Below are 21313 nucleotides of genomic sequence, written 5' to 3' on the forward strand. Positions count from 1 at the left end.
TTTGATTGTCAGTAGGTAATATTGGCAATAGCCATTTAGACTCTTTATTGTTCCCTTTAACTGTGTGATGGTATTCCTGGGAAGTGTTGAGGTAGGCAGACTTACTCACGTAGTGGTTCAGTTAAATTCCACCATTCATGACACCCTCTTTGGGCTTTTCCAACCTCTATCCTTCTGCCATATTCCCCTGCTTGCCCCATAAATACATTCTTGCAATTAATGCTTCAAAAGTATAAGGAGTATTAAAAACCATACAAAAAATGATTATAATTTTAATTTAGGTTAATTTTATATTTGATGATATGAATTGATATGTTTTAAAATGTTATTGCTTTATGATTTCATTTCATTCAAAAGTTTCATATGAATACTTTTTTTTCACAGATAAAAAATTTGGAGTGAAAGCTAGAATTAATGGGGCTCTGAATTTAACCCTGAATTTGGTCAAACAGCATTTGCAGAACCAACGCTTGGTTCTACCCTGTCTTCAGCTTTTACGAGTATATTCTGCCAATTGTGAGTATTTCAGAGTGGCTTTTCTTTAACTCAGTGTTGTGAAGTTATACAAAATGAAAATGTTAAACTACCTTAACACTAAGCCTCTGAAGTTTGTGGAAAAGGGAAGAGAAAATTTAATATGTTTTAAAATTATTTTTATAGCCAAGGCAGCAAAAATGATGTGGGGTAAGACGTTGAGTTGACAAAATCTTGAGAATTTTCACTAATTCCTTGAGTTTATAAAGGACTGGAACGAAGGGGTGAAAAGTAGGCAGCCTGTGGAAAGTTGTAGATTAATAAAAGGGTATTGGCAGCTGGAAAACTCAAATGCCTCTTTGGATTTTCACAGATGAGAGGAAAGTGGATAAAGAAAACATGCAGTAGTATAGTCACCTGGGTCTGATTTTCTCAGCAATTGATAGGGATGAAGCAGAACAGAAAAGGAATAGTACAGGAGTTTCTGAGGAAGCTATAGAGAAGAGGCATTACAGAGAGATGGACTCCAATTAAATACCTTCCCAAACACACTGTCACTTAGTATTGTTAATTCCCAAACCCATGAGGTATACATTTCCTTTAATTCTCTATGAAATTGAAATGGTTAATGAAAGAACCTGAAATTGAAATTATAAGATATATGTTATTGCAGTATATCATTACAAAATAATAATACAGAGATAGATAGATGTGTGGGGATGTATAAATCTGGACTTTGATAATTTGGCTAAAGGTGTGCTCAGAGAAAAATAGGTAATTATACAGGTGTTCATTAGTTAAATAATTAAAAATTTAATAATTTAAAAGAATGTAAGGAAGGGAATGAATTAGAAGTTGAGAAAAGAGAAATAAACACAAGGGAAAATAAAAGGAAGGCATGTTAAAAGCAGGGAAAATCGATCAAAAAATTAAAACTTAATTGGATGAAAAGTAAAACAGATGAACCATCAAATGCCCCAATTAATGAAGGAGGAAAAAGTAAAAGGGATAATAGAATAATGAGTAGAGGAAATTAAGATTATCCCACAATACATTAGGAGCTACATTAGAAGACTAGCAAATCATTTATAATTTTTTAAAATAGTATTTGTTTAAAATTGACAATATTGGGCATAGTTTTCTCATTAGGCAATTGTTTTTATAATGTGTGTGAAATACCAAAATCTGCCCCTCTTCTTCCCTCCTATAGTTGCTTCAATTAAGGTCCTCATTATATCTCAACTAGACTACAGTCTGCCCATGTGTCTCTCAAATCCATTTTCTCGAGAGTGACTTGTTTCTGACTTGTTCATTTAAAATGCAGATCTGATTTGTTGTTTCTTTTGGGCAATTCTCTATAGCTGAAAGAATGAACAACTGCTAGAGTTCTTCATAAATTTTCTTACCTTCTTTTCCCACCTTATTTACCCATCTGTATGTCTTTGTCTGGTTCTATATGTTTTAATAACATTAACTGATCCAGACTCATGATGTTCACTGTCTATACTACCCATTTCCAGAGACATTCCAAAATCCTCTAGTCCTTAACTCAAATTCCTGTCTAGCTAACTGCTTTAAAGCTGTGCCCAGGCATTATTTTTTTTTCCAGAAATGTCTCTGTCTCACACTGAGTTAGGAACCTCTCAGTGGTATAACCCAAATAAATAACTTAGAACTCTTAATCTAGTTAGGAAGTAGTTTAGCAGCTATTTGTTTATTGTTTTGTAATTGTTTATTGTTTTTGTCATTCTACACTATGGTTTCTGAGGGCAGAGACTGTTTATTCTTATTTCTTAATCTTCACTTTGACTAAATTCATTAGAGAAACAAATGGAGCAACTGAAGCATTTCTTTTATAGTAACATTTTTTTGGGTGTATAACTAGTTTCAGGATTCCTTTACAACTTCCCATAAAAACAAATCCTTCAAGTGATTAGCTAAGGTGCACTTAGGGGGACTTAGTGATTTGAGTTCATATTTACTAAACACTTATACTGAGTGTACACAATAGTTGTTGAAGTTTTCAAATCATTTTGCATCTTTTTCTCCACTTCTCAGCTGTGAATTCAGTATCTTTAGGGAAAAATGGAGTTGTGGAATTGATGTTTAAAATCATTGGACCATTTAGTAAGAAGAATTCGGGTCTTATGAAGTGAGTAAATATTTTGAATATAAGCAGAGATATACTCTTTGTTATTCTGGCCCTCATTATTTTGATATATATGTACAATGAGCAGGTTGGATTAAGTTGTATCTGTCATCTTTTCTTTGTTATTAAATAATGATTTTATTATGATGAAGATAGCATTAGGCCAAAGTTTAATCTTCAAACCTGTTATCAAAATTAGAGGATTTTAAATTCACTGAATATAGCATTTGTAGAAATTTAGACTTTGAACATTGCTAAATAATTTAAGAGCAAATAAGATCATTTATAGAGTTTCATTCACTCAGAAACATTTATTGAATGCCTACTATGTTCCCACCCAATTTTGCAATCTTTTAATGACTACTTACTTCATTCTCAGGATTCTTGAACCTGTCTTAAGTTTGTTCATTTCTATTTTGTCAAAATCATGTCATTCTTTTTCTTCTTGAGAAAAAGTATATATATCTTAAGATAAACTTATAAATATTATATTTTTGTACATGTGAGTTTTTATTCATTCACAGGACTTTTAACTTCAGAAAATAAAGGGAATTTGCAATTTGGTATATTTAATATTTTCTTAAGCCTAGAGATCATTTTTGAGACAGTGTCTCACTGTGTAGCCCAGGCTGTTCTCAAACTCTAGATTCTCCTTCTTCGGCCTTCCAAGTGCTGAGATTACATGTATGTACCACCACACTTAGCTTAGGGATGATTCTTAAAAAATTTTTTATAGTGGAACTTTTCAAACATTTATAGCAGAATTTATACTATATTTTTAAACTAATTAATTACTTATTGTATTCAATAATTATCAACTTCTCAATTTTTTTTATTACATTCCTTCACACTTTTGCTTGCATATTTTTCCTGGAATACTTTTCCTCTTTGGTGCTTCTGGGGATTGAACCCAGGGTTTCTTGCTTGCTAGGCAAGGTGCACTACAACCTGAGCTAAGCCCTTTTGTTTGTATTTTGTTTTTGAGATAGGGTCTCAGTAACTTTGCCTGGACTATCCTTGAACTCTCAGTCTTCCTGCCTCCTCCTATGAAGTAGCTGGGATTACAGGTGTGCACCACCATGCCCAGCTTCCTGGAGTACTTTTAAGGAGATCCTAGGGATTTTCTCTGAATATTTTTATTTCTCTCGTAAATACTTCAGTCTACAACTTTACTACATAAGGCCTCAAAAATAATTAAAATACTACAATGATATCCAACATAATTACTAATTCCTTAATACAATCTAAAATCTAATGTATGTTCTCCAGTTGTCTCAAAATTGTGTTTTTATACTTGGTTTATTTGGATCAGAATCTAAACAAAATACACACATTATTACTCATTATATTTAGGGAGTTTCCAAGTTTATACAAAAGTAGAGAGAACAGTATAATGGACTCTATATATATCTTTCACACATTTTAACAATAATTTGCCCTTTTTTTTTGTGGTACTGGGGTTTGAATTCAGGGCCTCATGCTTGCTAAGCAGTTGCTCTGCCACTTGAGCCACTCTGCCAGCCCTTTTTTTTGTGATAGCTTTTTTCAAGATAAGATCTTGTGAACTATTTGCTTGGGCTGGCTTTGAACCAGGAGCCTCCAGATCTCTGCCTCCTGAGTAACTAGGATTACAGGCATGAGCCACGGTGCCCAACTCAATTTGCCAGTTTTATTTCATCTTTCCCTTTATCCTTTTTTTAAATTTATAGGTGTGGTATTGACTTTTGAACTCAGAATCTCTGCATGTTAGGCAGGCACTCTACTACTTGAGCCACATCCTCAGCTCTGTCTGTCCTTATTTTGTTTCCTGGAGCAGTTTAAAACAATATTCACCATTACATTTGATCTGTAAATTCTTTAGTATGATCACTGTCAGATACAGATTTTTTTCATTTTGTGTTACCATAATATCATTTCTGTGCTCAACAATTTTACTTCCTTAGTATCATCTCATATTTCTGATTAAGAAATACATTTTTAATAGTGAGATTGTTCATATCAGGGTCCAAATAACTTCTATACATTTTACTTGATTGGTATTTCTCATAATATTTTAAAATCAATAAAAGTCCCCTGTTTTTCAGTTGTGCTTTATTTGTTAAAGGACTAGTGTAATATTTCTTTAGAATGCCTCACATTGTAGATTAGGGTGACTGTATGCTTTGTCCCTCACATTTCCTGTATACTGATAGAGCTAGTGACTTGATTACATTTGGTTTTGTTTTTAGTCAAAATAATTCAGAGCTGGTGCTGGGTACCTTGTTTTATATCACTATTGTCATCGAGTTGAGGGAATCCATCTATTAGAATGTTACTATATACTAGTCATGTGATGAATTAGGACTCCTTCTTTGCATTGCTTGGCTCTGTTATTATATTAAGGGCTGCAAAATAGTGACTTTCTAATTTTCTTATTTTTTTCTGTATGTAATAGTTGTTATTTTTTTTTTTAAAGAAGATCTTGTCCATGTGAACTACTTGACTAAATTTTACTCTTAAACACAGAGGGTTCAGAAAATTTCCAGTGTTTCATTCTTTCTTAATCAAGGTCAATCTAGGTGGGTGTGGTGGTCCACACCTGTAATCTCAGCACTTGGGAGACTCAGACAGGAGGATCTTGAGTTTGGACAATGAGACTCCTGTCTCAAAAGACAAAAAAAATGGTCAAAATATTTTAAATATTTGGGAGCTTACTTGCACATATAATTCATTAAATATTATTTGTGGTGACTCACCATGTTTACTTATGCAAAGATTTTACACAGTCCTTGAATATCTTATAGAAATTCAACATGACAAACAAAATATCTGTGTTACAACTAGAATGTCTGTATAAAACCAATTTGTAGCACTAGTGTAGTATAGTGGTTTGGAGTGAGCTCTGGAGGCAGGTATACCTGAATTTGCATGTTTGGTTTATCACTTTCTGGCCCTGTGATAATTTAATAGGCCACTTAACTTATTGTGCCCTATTTTCCGACTGTAAAATGTAATACTATTACATTTGACCTATGTTATAAGGTCATTTTGAGGATTCAATGAGATGATTCCTATAGTTAGCACAATGCCTATGTTAATATAGTTTAGGTAAGCATTGTATTAATGTCAGCTTGAATGAATCCTCAGTAATACTAAAAGTATATATTTTTTTAAACTTTATTTTTATTTATGTTTTTGTGGTACTGGAGTTTGAACCCAGGACTTTGTGCATGCTAGGCAAGCACTTTACTACTGAGCTATATCTTTCTCCCTATTTTTAATTTATACATCATTTCTCCCCCCTGATATATAAGAGTTTTGTAATTTGTGTTTTATGATTAAGGCCATCATCCATCATCTTCCTAATTAAGATCTACGTTATTCTATTGTATCCAAGTAACCAAATGTAATATAAAATGTTTCTAGGAGAAACATCCCATAAACTATGATTAACAATAATTGTATCTACCTAATAGTAGGTAGAATTTCTGATCTAATATATTTTGTTAGCTGTCTTTGCTTTGCATAGCAGAAATATCTTTCCCAAACGTTGACTTGTATGTTGATGTAAAGGTTAATGTTTTAGATGAGTCATGATAGTCTCTATAGTAAAAGCAGTTGGCAAAGAGGTTGTTACATTGAATCACCAATACACAGTGAGAATCTGCTACTTAATATAGAGAACACATGTGTAATTCAGTGAGAATGCTTTTAAACATGCTAATCAGCAATTTGTTTAGTGCTTTGGGAATTTTAGTGCTTTATCTCAGTTTTCTTACCACTTTTTAAATAAAAGGGATGTATAAGAAACATATAGCAGTTAACTGAAGTGCCATAGACTGTGGGATTTACTTAGTTCTCTTATATTTGACCTGACTGCCTAAAATACCTTCCTGACATCTAATAAATTGTACATATTCAGAGTATTTGATAAAAAAATATAAGTTTTAAATATGTATTTATGGAGAAAGAGGCCCATGAAGTAAAGAAGTATCTGGAGCCCATGAGAATCAATGTGGTCCTGGATATATAACTAAACCTGTGAAGCCATCACCACAATTAAGATAGGGTTTATCACCTCCAAAGCTTTATTGTTCTCCTTGGTTAATTCCCCTGCTGTTTTCTGTTGCCAAAGATTGATGTATATGTTCAGGAATTTTATATAAATGGAATCATATAGCATATACTTTTTGGGGGATCTTCCTTCTTTCATGTGTCATGACTATATTGAGATTCACTTATGTTGTTACATGTATCATTTATTCCTTTTAATTGTAGAGTACTAGTCACAGTTATATGGATATATCATAATTTGTTGTATGTATTCACCTCTTGATAGATTTTTCTGCTTTTCCAGTTTTGAGTTGTTACTAATAAAGTTGCTGTCACTGTTTATGTACAAAACTTTGTGGTTGTATGTTTTTATTTCTGTCATGTAGTTACTTAGGAGTAGAATAGCTGGATCAAGTGGTAGCTGTTTGTTTTGCTTTTGGAAAAAAAAAACCTGTGCTTCCTTAGTTAACTTGTTAAATCTTTGCTTTAGCTATTGGAACACATGGAGTTCAATTGTAGTAATTGTGTTGATGTTTTATAACATTTTCAGTGAAGTGTTTAGTTCACTTGCTCATTTATTGATAGTATTACTTGTTCTTTTGGTGTTAAGCTTTGAATTCTTCGTATATTCTGGATATTAAGACTATGTTCAAATAGCTATCAAAGATTTCTGTCCCATTCTGTAGGTTGTCTTTCTACTGTGTTATTATTTCCTTTGCTCTGCAGAAGCTTTTTAATTTGTTGTAATTCCATTTGTCAATTCTTGCTTTGTTTCCTGTGGTTTTGGAGTCCTGTCCAGGAAATCACTGCCTGTACTAATATTTTGAAGTGTTTCCCACGTGTTTTCCTTTGTGAGTTTCAGAATTGCATACCTTATATTAAGATCTTTGATCATTCAAGTTGATTTTTGTGCAGGGTGAGAGGCAGGTATCAAGTTTTTATCTTCTACATGTAGATACCCAGTTTTACTACTAACATTTTTTGAAGAAGCCATCCTTTCTCTAATGTCTGTTTTTGTCGCCTTTGTCAAGAATTAGTTGGTTGAAGTTGGATTTATTTCAAGGTCTTCTGTTTCATTGGTCTATGAGTATGTTTTAAATGCCAAAACCAGGCTTGTTTTGTTGCTATAGCTCTGTAGTAGTATGTCTTTTTTTAAAAAATATATTCGTTAACGAATACAAGACTAAAACAAAATTTTCTTAAAACCTGTAGGACAAACTACAGTACTGTTTCTTGCATGGTTTGTCTTCTCAGTCATTGTCCATGGACTCTGAGAAGTTGTAGGAATATGCAGGTACACACTCAAGGCTCAGCTTCTCCAATATTGTGGAAAGGTCTATACATTTGGAGAAAGAGCCCTATGCTCTCTTGCACCACTTAGACAGAGCCCAGAGAGAGTGAGCTCTTGAGGTATTCATATTAGCTTCTGTAGTAGTTTTGGAATTAGGTTATTGTGATGCTTCCAGCTTTGTTCTCTTTGGTTTTGCTTTGGCTATTTGGGGTCTTTTGCTTTCATATGAATTTTAGGATTTTTTTTTTTCTGTAAAGCATGCCATTGGTATTTTGATGCAATCATTGAATCTGCACATTGGTTTGGGAAGATTGGACATTTTGACAGTATTAATTCTTCCAATCCATGCACATGGGAGATCTTTCTGCCTTTTAGTGTCTTCATTTTCTTTCTTCAGATTTTAAAATTTTCATTGTAGACATCTTTCACATCTTTAGGTTTATTCGTGGGCATTTTATTTTATTGCTAATGTGACTGGAATTGTTTTACTGATTTCTTTTCTTAGCAAATTTATTATTTATTGTATATCCTGCTACTCTACTGAATTCGCTCATCAGTCTTGATATTCTTTTGGTTTTTCTGTATTTGTAGAATCATATTACCTGGAAATAGGGATAATTTGACTTCCTTCTTTTCTATTTGTATGTCTTTTACTACCTTCTCTTGCGAAAGAACTCTAGATAAAGTTTCTAGTAGTATTTTGAGTAAGAGTGGTGGGAGTGGACACTCTTGTCTTGTTCTTGATCTTAGAGGAAGTTCTTTTCAGTTTTTCCTTATTCAGTATGATGATAGAGGGTGGGGTATTGAAATCTCCCACTATTATTATATTAGGCTTACCTCTCCCTTTAAATCTTGTAGTTTTGTTTTGTAAAATTCAGCTTATCAACATTTGATGCACGTACATTTATAATTTATGTATCTTATGGTCATATATATAGGCCTTTTTCCTGTGTGGTCTCTCCATTGAATATGAAGTTCTGATATATTAAAGACATCCTTATTAAAAAGGAGTCTTCTTTTTAAGTTTAGTTTTTGTAAATAGCAGTTAGATTTGGAAGATCATTTAGTTCTGTATTTAGTTTTGACCAGTTTTAAACCCATCCTTATTCTGAGTATGTTTATTCTCAGTTTTACAATCTCTGTGCACATTATTAAAAGTATAAATTACTCACTGATGATTCATTCAAGGCAACGAAATTCAGTACATAACTTCAGAATATTCATTTACTTTTAATTCAATATTCATATTGTTTTGAGAATGTTACAGGTGTGAATTTACAATATTTTTAAAAACATGTATTTGTTTTTATTTTACAATTATTATTACAAGGAAAGACTCGTGTTTGATTGGTATCAAACCACAATATAACTGTAAGGAAATATAGGCCCCAAACGTGACCACGTGGAGAGGAGTGATCTGGCCAAAAGATTCTTTATTGCTGGGTGGGAGAGGGAGAGAGCATAGAGCCAAGAGAGAGAGGGAGAGAGGGGCAGGGGCTTAAATACCCCTCAGTGAGACTCAGCATGATCTGATTGGTTAGGATCTTATGGCTCATGCTGATTGGAGGTTGGGGCAGAAGGAAGATTCAAGCTAGACTTGAGGCTGGACTGTGACCCAGGAAAACAGAAGCTTAAAGGTGCAGTAAGAACTGAAACCTATCCATGCCATCATTGCCAACATTCCTCCCTTTTTTGTTTGTTAAGGAAGGGGGGCGTTGTGTTCACCCCGGCTTCTTCGAGCTGGCAAGGGGCGGCGTAGGGGAAGGGAGGGTCAGTTGGCAAACAATATTGGGGTGCTGAGCCTCATGATGGCATCCACCCAGGCTCCAAAAATGAAGATTTCCTCTTCCCTGAAGTTGATGAAGGTCCCTTGTAGCCATAGGTCATAAAGAGTCTCGAGCCAATCCTCCGACCTCCACATGGTGGGTATCAGCCAGCTATCCTTGTGTTTGAGAGGTTGGTATCCCTGGAGGTACAATTGGTTAAATTTTTGATTAGCAATAGCAGACATGTAGTGTGATACAAGGGAGAAAGCTTAAGAATAGGGGAGCAAGAACATAGGCATTAGGATGGGCATTGGCCAGGAGAACCACTGTGAAATGTTGTTCCCTAGACAATTTCAAGAGTCCTCCAATTCCCTTCTCCATTTTCTAATTGTTTCTTGAGAGGTGTAGCCATTGGGGGAACCCTGAGCTTGACAGTAGTGGGTGTCATGAGAATGACCAGATGAGGGCTGGTCCATCAAAGTCCCAATGGAGAGGGTAGAATATCCTTTTGGAGAACAAGATGCCCTGGTTTAACAGAAATTGTTATAGGGTGGGGCAGGATCTGGTTTGCATGCTCTCTGAGAAGTTCCTTGAGAAGGCAGGTAGTCAGCCAGAGGAGCAGAGTCTGTTGGAGGCAAGTTTTTCTAAGAGAAATGGGTGGCCATACATTATCTAAGACCCAAATAGGAATATTAGGAGGAGCATAAAAAGGTGTCTGTTCAGGGACTACATACCTAGGAATCTAAATTCTGCAAAATCCTATAACTGCCAGGAAAGCTGTAAGCTGTCTTACGGTATGGGGGTTGGGAAACAGAAGATTGGGTTGATGCATTTATGACTCAGGGAGTGAGTCTGTCCCTTTAAGGCCACACCTAGGTAGGTGACCTGTGGGAGACAGGGACTGTCAGGATTTAAATGTAACACTCTTGGATAAAAGAAAGCTTTAGCTCATTATTTTATATAAATTGACACTTTTAACCTTTTAAATGTTTGTACCATATTCAGATAACACTTACAAGGTGGTCATTTAAGACACATAAGCAAATATGTAAATGAACTCTGATTTAGTAGTACTTAAAGCTTGACAAGATCAGCAGAAAACACAAATAATTTCTTTGATAAAATCTTTCTCTGTAATGGTTTTTTGTAGATGTTACTCAGAGCAGAACAATATTAAGATAACCTTGTTATTTCATAGACATAGAGGATTTGATTTTAGTTTGACATGACCCTAAAAATCTTTTAGGCAACTCTTAGATTATATTCAACTTTAACTTTATCACACACCGAAGTTTTTATTATACACTTTTCAAACTTACTCAGACTTCATACAACATACTAAACCCTTTGATGGTTTGTCCTCATCTTTCCTATTTGAAACAATCTTTCGGAATAAACCCTTTTTTGCAAAATCCCTTCTCATCCAAAAAACCATTCCTTTTTCCTTTAACTTCTCAAAAAATACATTTATTACCTATCTATATCCTTTCCGGTTGTTTACTTTGTAACTTTTAAAATTAACTTTTATAAGAATTTTAAATTTATTGTAGGGGCTGGAGCAACTAATTAGTAGCCCTTGTTGTTTTAAGGAATTTATGATAGGCATAAGGCCTTATCATCCCTCAGGCTTGAGGGGATATTGTTTGGGTGTGGAAACTGTGAGGGATTTTTGAGTTTTATTTTAATAGGGAGGGCTGTCCTGGCTCACCCTACACTCATCTCATCAGTCCACACTGTGGGATCTATTTGTTCCTGAAGGAGGGGGCAGCAGAGATAGCTGCCTGAGGGGAGGAGAATTTGAACTTTAATTGAGATACTAAATCCCGTCCCAGCAGGGACACTGGAGTTTCAGGTACTATGGGGAAAGAGTGACAGAAGAGGAGGTCTCCCCAAGAGCAGGCCAGAGGCCAGGTAAACTAGCGCTCTAGGGGCTAGCCAGATTTTCCCCGAACGATAACTTTTGTCATTGGACAGGGGACCAGGAGAAAAAGGTAAAACAGAGAAACGGGCTCCACTGTCTAGGAGGGAAATGGCCTTTTTTTCCCTGCCATTATGGCTCCTCAACACTGATGCCAAGAAGTGGAATGTGGACAGGAGGCTTGGACCCATCAATCCATAGAAGGTGGCACCTCGCCTTCCATCTGGTGACGGGGGCACTTAGACCTCCAGTGGTTACCCTTGCAGAGGGCACCAAATGTGAGGAAATGCAGGCCCCAAAAGTGACAACGTGGAGAGGAGTGATCTGGCCAAAAGATTCTTTATTGCCGGGTAGGAGAGGAAGAGAGCAGAGAGCCAAGAGAGAGAGGGAGAGAGGGGCAGGGGCTTAAATACCCCTCAGTGAGACTCAGCATGATCTGATTGGTTAGGATCTTATGGCTCATGCTGATTGGAGGTTGGGGCAGAAGGAAGATTCAAGCTAGACTTGAGGCTGGACTGTGACCCTGGGAGGCAGGACCGTGACCCAGGAAAACAGAAGCTTAAAGGTGCAGTAAGAACTGAAACCTATTGGTGCCATTATTACCAACAATAACTATTAAGAACTTCCTCCAATTGTCATTACTGAATACTTACTTTGTCTGGTCATGGATTATTGTTTCAGGTTTCACTGTGAACCACTATTCATCTGTATAGACATTTATATTCTACCTTTTTCTACATCTGGTCATGCTTCCTTTCCTTTAAATGTATATGACTTTTACTTTGCTACTTTGTTTCAGGTTTAGTTTTTTCATAGCTGTGCACATTTTATTACATTATGTAGATTGTAAAACTATCTGTGGAGAAGATAAGTTTGTTTTCTAATTTTACACTCATGAAGAACTTGCTACTGTGGGTATCTAGTAGGCATTCAACAAATGCTTAATGGTGAGTGAAATGCTTAATGAAGTTTGATAACATACATATTTTTGATCCAAATTAGAGTTAGTATCTTACTAAGAGATACTATAGTTTGTAGCTTTACATTTTTAAAGTTATTAAAATTAAGTGCCATTTTTTCAGTAACTCATTTTTAAAAACTATTTGAATTACAGGTTTTCCACAGTGATATGTATTTTTATAGCTGTTAATGGTAGTTGTTTTCTTCACTGTGTTTAACTGAGTATATTTCAGGAAAATATATGTATCTTCAATTTTTAGGGCTATTCCTTTGTCCTCTAAGGGGCAGTAAAAGTTTTTGAGATAATCAAGCTTGTTATTTTCTTTGTGCCTCATGGCTGAAAGATGTTAAGGGATCATTCTTCTCCCCAAACTTCCAAGTTCCAAAATGTTTTACACCTGAAATATAACAATTATAATTTGATAGAACTGAAATACTTTAATGTGAGAAGGTAAAGAAGATGTCTATACAATTATATAGTTTTAAAATTAATCTGTGTTAAAACTTGTTTCTGTTTTAATTCCTTTATAAGTCAGGGCCTGTGATTCTTAATAGTATGGCTCCTTGTGAACACCCTTAGGATCAAATACATATAAAATAATTGGTTTCACTCATTTAGCATCTGACAACTGCTTTGACAACATTAATTTTCTTTTTCTTAAAAATTTTGAAATACTTTTTATTTTTCAGTCTTCATATCTAATTTTTAACCTGAAGGGACAGAGAAACATGATATGTTATTGATGCTGTTACATGAATAAATTTTGGAGTAGAAAATAGAATAATTACTTACATAACAAGATTGTATGAATTTACTATTGTAGATTAATTTTACTAGTTTTGTTGTTGTTTGTGTTTTCTTGTTGTGTTGACAGGGTTGCTTTAGACACTCTTGCTGCATTGCTAAAATCAAGTAAGTTTTTGAATACTAGAAATAATAGATACTGTTTTTATTAACATTCTATTTATTTTGTTCAAGAAACTGAAAATTTGGATTTAGTGTATAGTTTTAAAGCTGGTTTGTAATATTTTAATACCAAATTTGACTACCTTCTGGCAAAATTCATATAGCTCTAGCTATGCTTATTGAGCTATAATTTATTTGGTACATTTCTATAGTTTGTTTAAACATATTCATATCCTAAGTTTGAGTTACTTATATAAGCATAAAGCCCTGTTTGTAGAAGAAAAGTTACTACAAGTATCACTTTTTTAAAAAAGTGAAGCTAGCATGATATTGAGAACTTTTAGTATTTTCAACAATCTGTATCATATTATGTTCACTTGGAAACTTATTAGAAATTTTGTTTCTATCATAATTTCAAGTTTTTAACATTTTAAAGAGTGACAATGTAAATATATAGTTCTGATAAATTCATTTACAAAACTAAGCACTTTAAGCATTGCAATAGATGTATCTTATGATGCTTTTGGACAATAATCATCTACATTTATAGGTTTTCTTTGGTGTTGGAGATACTCATCTCTATTTTAAATATTTTACTAGTACTTTCATGAATGATGTTGATTAACATTTCCTTTCTAAATGTCTTGACATTTAGTCTTAAAGATGTGTTGATGGATTTTATATGACCAGTTCTCCTAAGACATAATTAATAGGCAATTGGTCAAAAACTGTCAGGGGTGAGACCAACTTGCCCTTAATTTTTAATTTTTAGAATTATTTGAGTATTAGCAAGTTGAAAAATCAGATGTTTGGTTATGACTTATTAAATTTTAAAAATCATTTTAAGTATTAGTATTATATACTAGAGTTCTCATTTAACAATTTTATTCTTGTAATGAAATACATGGTGTTCAATAAGGTTAGTCATGTAGTTTTATTTTCATATGTGATGTGATAAAATTTAGATGAAAAATACATGTGGATTAACTTTAAAAGGTGTTTTTAGCCTTGCTTTGATATGCTTTGACTTTGTAATTCAAATTGTATAAAGATTAATTCTTGAACTGGAGGTGTGGCTCAAGTGGTAGATATGCCTGCTTTGCAAGCCAGAAACCCTGAGTTCAAACCCCAGTCCCACCAAAAAAAAAAAAAAAGGATTTATTCCTAAATTAATAAAGGCATGTATTTTTGATTTGAAAAAGATTAGAATAGTTGTTTAAAGTTTAATTATAAAATCACATTTTCAGAATCACTTGACAAAGTCATTAATTGTAAGTCAGTAAAAACTAAAACTCAGATGTTTCAGGAATTTTACAGGAATCAATTAGTCTAATATCACTGAAATCCAGTATTTTCAGTTTTTTATATTAGTCATCCTTTTGTTTCCTTTTTTTTTTTCAAAGGAGGATGGTGGGCAAACATACCTATTTATTCCATCAGGAAAAAAAAGTAACTGATAAGTAGTTAATATTTATTACATTTTCAAGTTACATGTGACACTAAATAGGATTAAATTTAATAATGCAAAATAGCACTTACTGGCACACTGCATATTTTTTAAATGGACCATGGCATTTGGAGCATAAATTTATGTATACTTTAAAATTTTCCTTGTTTTTTTGGGAGACAATCATTTACTTTAAGAGGATGAACTTGATTACTAAGATAAATGTGGGAGGGTGTAAAGAATATAAAGGTAGGCAGCTTAGTTGACATTATTGGAGTGTAAATTAGACGCTGCAGTCTAAAGGTAAATTTACATTTTATTTTAATTAGAGAAGGAAGAAGGGACAGGATGGTAGGTAATTTTATACTCTGAACACATGAATAAAAATTCCTTTGCTCAGTGTAGATTGCAGACAGCTGTGTACATTTTCTTTAATGGTTACCTCAGCACTGTGTTTGAAGTATAGTCAAGTTTCTTATGTAGTCTTTCCAAAACCCTTTAATGTTTGTCATAAATACCATATAAGCTATTGGGAATTCTGGCAGAAGCACAAAAATTAATAATAGTTAAAATGATCATAATGGCTTTTAACAAAATCACACTCATGGCTGTTAAACTAAAAGTTTATGTATTTCAAGTGGTGTGAATTAAGTGCATATTTATTTAAAAGAAAGGAAACTTTTGTTGGTCAAAACAATCGAACTGATTGTGTAAATAGCCACAGCCTTAGAAACCTAGCTGTTTTAGATAAAATGGAGATTTTAAAACTTTCACATGAGAAAGCTTTCTCCCCCTGTGAATTCTTCCACCTCTCTGAGGTCAGAAGAGCGTTCTGAAAGAAAATCTCACTATTAGCACATTTGGAACTAAATAATTCTCTTAGGCAACTAAACTCAGCATCATCTTATTGTCCACGCCATTAACAGGGGTCATTTTATAGGTAAATTTGAGATTAAGAAGAGATTAGAATTTCCTTGTAACTAAACAACCTGAAATGGGTTGGTTTTCTAACCAGTTAATCTTGCAGTCCTGTAATAACACACACCAAAGTAGTGAAGTGCTAGGTTGCTTAGTGTGTTGCTATGATGTGATTTCTTTGCTATCTTAGTAAAATGTATCTTTAAGATTGATAATCTTAAATACCAATACTTTAAAAATAAATCAGGCCAATTTGTAGATTCATTTCTGTTAATTGTATTCCAATAAAATTGACCATTCACAAAATCTTTAATGTAGTTTTCATTTCATTAAAATTTTAATGCCTAGAAAGAACTGTTTTCTAATCATGTGATGCTTCTCACCTTTAATGTACTAAAAAGTTACATTTTTAAGTTAGTATTGTTATGGAGTGGCTATTTATGTTATTGTGGGATAATTAGAGCAATTAAGTTCACTGGAAACATAGTTTCCAATCCCATCTAAACAGGTTAATTTTAGTGGGAACACTGTAATTTTAATCATATTCACAGCTAGTAAAGTTAAAGGTATATAAATTCTACATGATATAAAGTCAGGATATTATTCATAAGTTTTAAAATATATGAAGCTTTTGTTAGTACTAGCATTAAAAAAGATGTAGATTTTGTGGTACTAAAGCAATTTATTTTTTTGAGACAGGGTCTTGCTATGTAGCCCACGCTTGCTTCAAACTCAGGCTCCCCAAGTACTGGGATTATAGGTGTACACCATCACACTCAACTAATAAGGATATTTTGATATTTATAAACCTGAAACAATATATAGTCAAGAAATTTTCTGGAAAATATAATACCTTCTGAAACCTTTCATATTTATTTTGTTAGGAAAACATTTAAATATGTAGTTATCTTTTGTTTTGGAAAAAATTTTAATTCATCACAATATTCAGGTTATATTTTTAGTTTGATTTATTTGAATATGTTCTCTTATTTAAAAACTATTCTTTCTCAATTTTCTTTTATTAAAGAAACAAATGCCAGGAGAGCTGTAGACAGAGGATATGTCCAAGTGCTTTTAACAATTTATGTAGATTGGCATCGCCATGATAACCGGCATAGACACATGCTCATTCGGAAAGGAATTTTACAGAGCTTAAAAAATGTTACAAACATCAAGTTGGGAAGAAAAGCATTTACTGATGCCAATGGGATGAAAATTCTGTATAACACTTCACAAGTGAGTTACTTTCTTCCTATTTTTCTACTTATGTACAAATGATATGACTTTGGTCTTGAAAAACTGAATTAATGTGAGAAAGTATATCTATGATGTGTGTGTGTGTGTGTGTGTGTGTGTGTGTGTGTGTGTGTGTGTGTGGTCGTAATGGGATTTAAACTCAGGGTTTCTCACTTGCTAGGCAGGTGCTGTACCACTTGAGCCATGCTTCCAACCCTTTTTCATTTTTATTAGCATATATTCATTGTACAGGGGGGATTATTATGCCAATTCCCAATACACTTACATGGTACATTGGTCAGATTGCCCCCACCATCTCTCTACCTCATAATCTCCTCCCCTCCCCACTTAAAGTGTTGCAAGAGGTTTCATTGCTCTATTTTGTATATGTATATGAAGTCCATAGTCCCTCACCTTCATCTTCTTCATTCCTCCTTTTCCACGAGTATTCCCCACACTGAACTTATTTTACAGCCCTGTCCTTCATTATTAATTCCAAAGTCAATGTTCAAAGGGGTTTTTCATCCAATCCTTTTTGCTTTTAGTTAGTTTTCAAGTAGGGGCTTGTGTTTTTGCTGGGGTGGCCTGGACTTTGATCCTCCCTTTTATACCTCCCACATAGCTAAAATGACAGGAACATCCCACCATGCCTAGCTTTTTTGTTGAGATGGAGTCTCACTAACATCTTTTTTTTTCCCCCGGTTGGCCTTGAACTGCAATCCTCCCAATCTTTACCTCCTGAGTAGTTGGGATTCCTTGCATAAGCCACCATGCCCAGCCTATGATAAATATATTTTTAAAAACCCTTGAAACCAAAAGACACAATCATTTCTCACATGTGACCCCAGACTGAATTGGAGGAAGTGGTCAGTGCACATCTCTTGGAATGTGAAATTCCCTGCCCTGTAGCCATGCTTTTTAGGATGTTTAGTTGACTCTACAGTAGACGCTTGATATCCATAAGTATATGTTTCCAAGGAGACTGCCACTGAGGAAAAGCTGCAAATGCTCAGGATGCATAGAGTTCAGTACTGTACTGTGGATGGCATATTTCATGTTCCCCAGAATATTTCCCAATCTGCTAATGATTTGCTGCCTTTCAACAAATCTAAAATTTTTATTTTATCACTTAAATTATGTACATTAACTTTTGCCTTGCTTTTTGGGATGCATATTTTCACAAAATTAAGGGCAGGGAAAACTCAGCAGATCACACAAATATTTGTGTGGGACTGACCGAGCAATTTTCTGCATAAGTGGAGCTGCATAATTAAAAAATTTTGTTTTAAAAAAATGTTAGCTTATTTATTTATTGATGATGCGTGGTCAAAACCACAAGGGATAAATCAGAGAGTAAGGTGGCTTATTGTCCTGACTTACTTTTGAATGCTTTCCTCATGAGGTGGTTGTGGATCTTTGTTTGTGAGTGTTCTGCATGTCTTCCTGCTGGATAAAGCCTTTCGTGAGTAGAGAAGACAGGAAGTGAAACCTAGATCTAGGAACACTAGCTCTTCCAGCCACTTTAAGTGTGAACATTCTTGACATGTGTTCAGTGGAAACTTTACTAGTATCTGTAGAAGACTGTCGGTAGGGGAGTGGAGATGGTGCACTGAAACCCTCTGAGTTTTAGAAGGCTGTAGTTATTAGAAAGAAACTTGTTTTGAAAATCCCAGCCCTTCATCTCAGTTGTGTCATAATTGGTTTTATACATGATAAGTGATCTTTCAATATGACAGTAGATATGTTTACTCTTAGTATTTTATTTTTAGAGCAATATTACACACCTTTTGAAACTATTTGTACTATAGACAGCAATGGATATTTGATATTTGAGGGAGAATTAGGTGTTAATTAGAATTAACATTACTAAGGCCTTTTTCATTTATTTTACAAGTCAGATGTAAAAACGTGTATTGAACATTTTAGTGTATCCAAGTGCCATCTAAATGGCAATTGTCACTAACAGTATTGTTATATGACATGGTTTCAAATCCCCTATCCTTTAACTTTTCTCAAAACTAGATGCCAGGACAGGAAATCAAACTCTTACGACTTTAAATTAGGATGTTAAGGTTGTTCTTTTATAAATTGAGTGAACAACTTATGAACTGATAGACATCTGTTCATTTGTATGTTTCTTTTTATTTCTTTTACCTTTCTTACATTCTTAATATTTTCTCCTAGCTCCTCTTAAATATTCTTCTTCATTTTTGTCCTAGACTTGCTAAATGTTCTGTAAGTGACTCACATGTAGTAGTTTGGTGATTTTATTTATTTTTATTTTTAATTTTATTTTATTTCTGCATATTAAGAAAAAGTCTTATTGAATTTGCCATGTGAGGTTCTTATTTATAAATAGGCACTTCTGAATAATAAGTTATTTTATGATTTTCCCTTGTTAAAGTACTGTTTTTTGTGATAGTTGTCTCTACAAAATTTTCACTATAGTACTTTCTGAAGTAATGTAACCTTTGTTCAGTTATTCACCAAACCTGTGTTATTTTTCTTCTTTTCAAAACAGGAATGTTTGGCAGTCAGGACTCTTGATCCTCTTGTCAACACCTCCAGTCTGATAATGAGGAAGTGTTTCCCCAAAAATCGCCTGCCACTGCCAACGATTAAGAGTTCTTTCCATTTCCAGTTGCCAGTTATTCCTGTGACTGGACCTGTGGCCCAGCTTTACAGCTTACCCCCTGAAGGTAGGGTCACAGGGTTCCATTGGCCCTTGGAATTACGTGGCTTGTGCACAACATGATAAACTTTCACATTTTATTTTAGTTAATAAACATTTCTGTTAATATAAGATATTGAAGTCTGGTAATCAAAGGAAATAGTGTGGCATATATGCATGTATGTAAATGTGAATTGTAAAAAACTAAGCATCACATAGAAACATTTATATAAATTTTCAAAGTATAAATAAGATGGTATAATTTAATGTTTACGTAGTTATGTTTGGGTTTATATTTGCAGTTTTTTAGTGAACTTTTTTCTTATGTTAAAAAACCTAGTCACCAAAATTATTTATGGTTTATATGCTTAACACAAATTTGCACATACCTGGAAGAAATGTGAAATTATTACAGGTGGGTTGTTTGTTACTTTTTTTTTTAACTGTATGTATGTAGTAGATAAATAAGAATTTAAACTTTGTAATGTGGGGAAAATAATTTTTTTTTGGATAATGGCTAGTGAAATGGAAATGAGAATTTAGTCTTTGTTATTCATAGAATTTCTGTAGTATTTTCTTGTTGGCTACATTTTTGAAAAAAAATTGAAGATCTTTTTTACATGTAAAATACTTATTTGAAATAATTGCTTTAAAGAAAATTTCAAGTAATTATAATTAGCTTTATAATCCTGGATATAGATTTAGTAATGGTATATGTCAAAATGTGTGGTATTATTTTATTAATTTATTGGTGGTACTGGGGTTTGAGCTCAAGACTTTGTGCTTTCTAGGCAAGCATTTTACCACTTAAGCCATGCTCTGATCCCTTTTTTCTTGAGTTTGTTTTTCAGATAGGGTTTCATGCTGTTTGCTTTGGCTGGCTTCAGACAATGCTCCTCCAACCTATGCCTCCTGCTTAGTTTGGATTATAGGTGTATGCCATAGTGCCTGGCTTGTTCTTTGAGATAGGATTTTTGAGATAGGGTCTTTTTTGCCTGGGCTGATCTCAAACCATGATCCTCCTATCTCTGCCTCCCAAGTAGCTGGGATTACAGGTGTGAGCCACTGTTATTTTTAAAATATTTAATGATTAAAGCTATGCTTTTTGGACACAAAATTTCAAAATGGATTACTCAGAAACTTCTTTTTTAAAGGTTTTGATTATGTGGCAGTACAGTTTTCTGTTCATGGCATTTTTAGAGCTTTTCACATGAAAGTATGTTGAATTTTGTCAAAGGCTTTTTCTGCATCCATTGAAATGATCACATGATTTTTGTCCTTTATTCTGTTTATGTGCCATATTCCATTTATTGATTTGTGTATGTTGAACCATCATTGTATTGTTTAATAAAGCCAACTTGATCATGGTATATCATCTTTTTAAATGTGTTTGAAAGTATTTTACTGAGAATTTTTACGTCTACGTTCATCAGGGAAATTGGTCTGTCACTTTCTTTTTTTGTTGTGTCTTCACCTGGTTTTGGTATTAGGGTAATACTGGTTTTGTAGAGTGAGTTTAGTAATATGCCTTCCCTTTCTGTTTT

The 21313-nt window shown here is 33.8% G+C and overlaps 1 protein-coding gene and 1 non-coding gene across 11 annotated transcripts in view; one reads left to right on the forward strand and one right to left on the reverse strand.

Moving 5' to 3' along the window:
• Agtpbp1 (ATP/GTP binding carboxypeptidase 1) overlaps nucleotides 1-21313 on the forward strand; it is a 224142-nt gene that overhangs the window by 102833 nt on the left and 99996 nt on the right. For all 10 annotated transcript variants that reach the window (XM_074052257.1, XM_074052262.1, XM_074052256.1 and 7 more), the window contains 5 exons: nucleotides 385-516; nucleotides 2533-2626; nucleotides 13466-13503; nucleotides 16890-17098; nucleotides 19620-19797. In XM_074052257.1, the coding sequence (XP_073908358.1) occupies nucleotides 385-516; nucleotides 2533-2626; nucleotides 13466-13503; nucleotides 16890-17098; nucleotides 19620-19797 (651 nt within the window). The remainder of the gene's footprint in view (nucleotides 1-384; nucleotides 517-2532; nucleotides 2627-13465; nucleotides 13504-16889; nucleotides 17099-19619; nucleotides 19798-21313) is intronic.
• LOC141415950 (small nucleolar RNA SNORA73 family) lies at nucleotides 7880-8078 on the reverse strand. The gene has a single exon (XR_012440891.1). It is a non-coding gene; the product is annotated as a small nucleolar RNA SNORA73 family (small nucleolar RNA).

Source organism: Castor canadensis, chromosome 13, assembly GCF_047511655.1.
Source record: "Castor canadensis chromosome 13, mCasCan1.hap1v2, whole genome shotgun sequence".
NCBI lineage: Eukaryota > Metazoa > Chordata > Mammalia > Rodentia > Castoridae > Castor > Castor canadensis.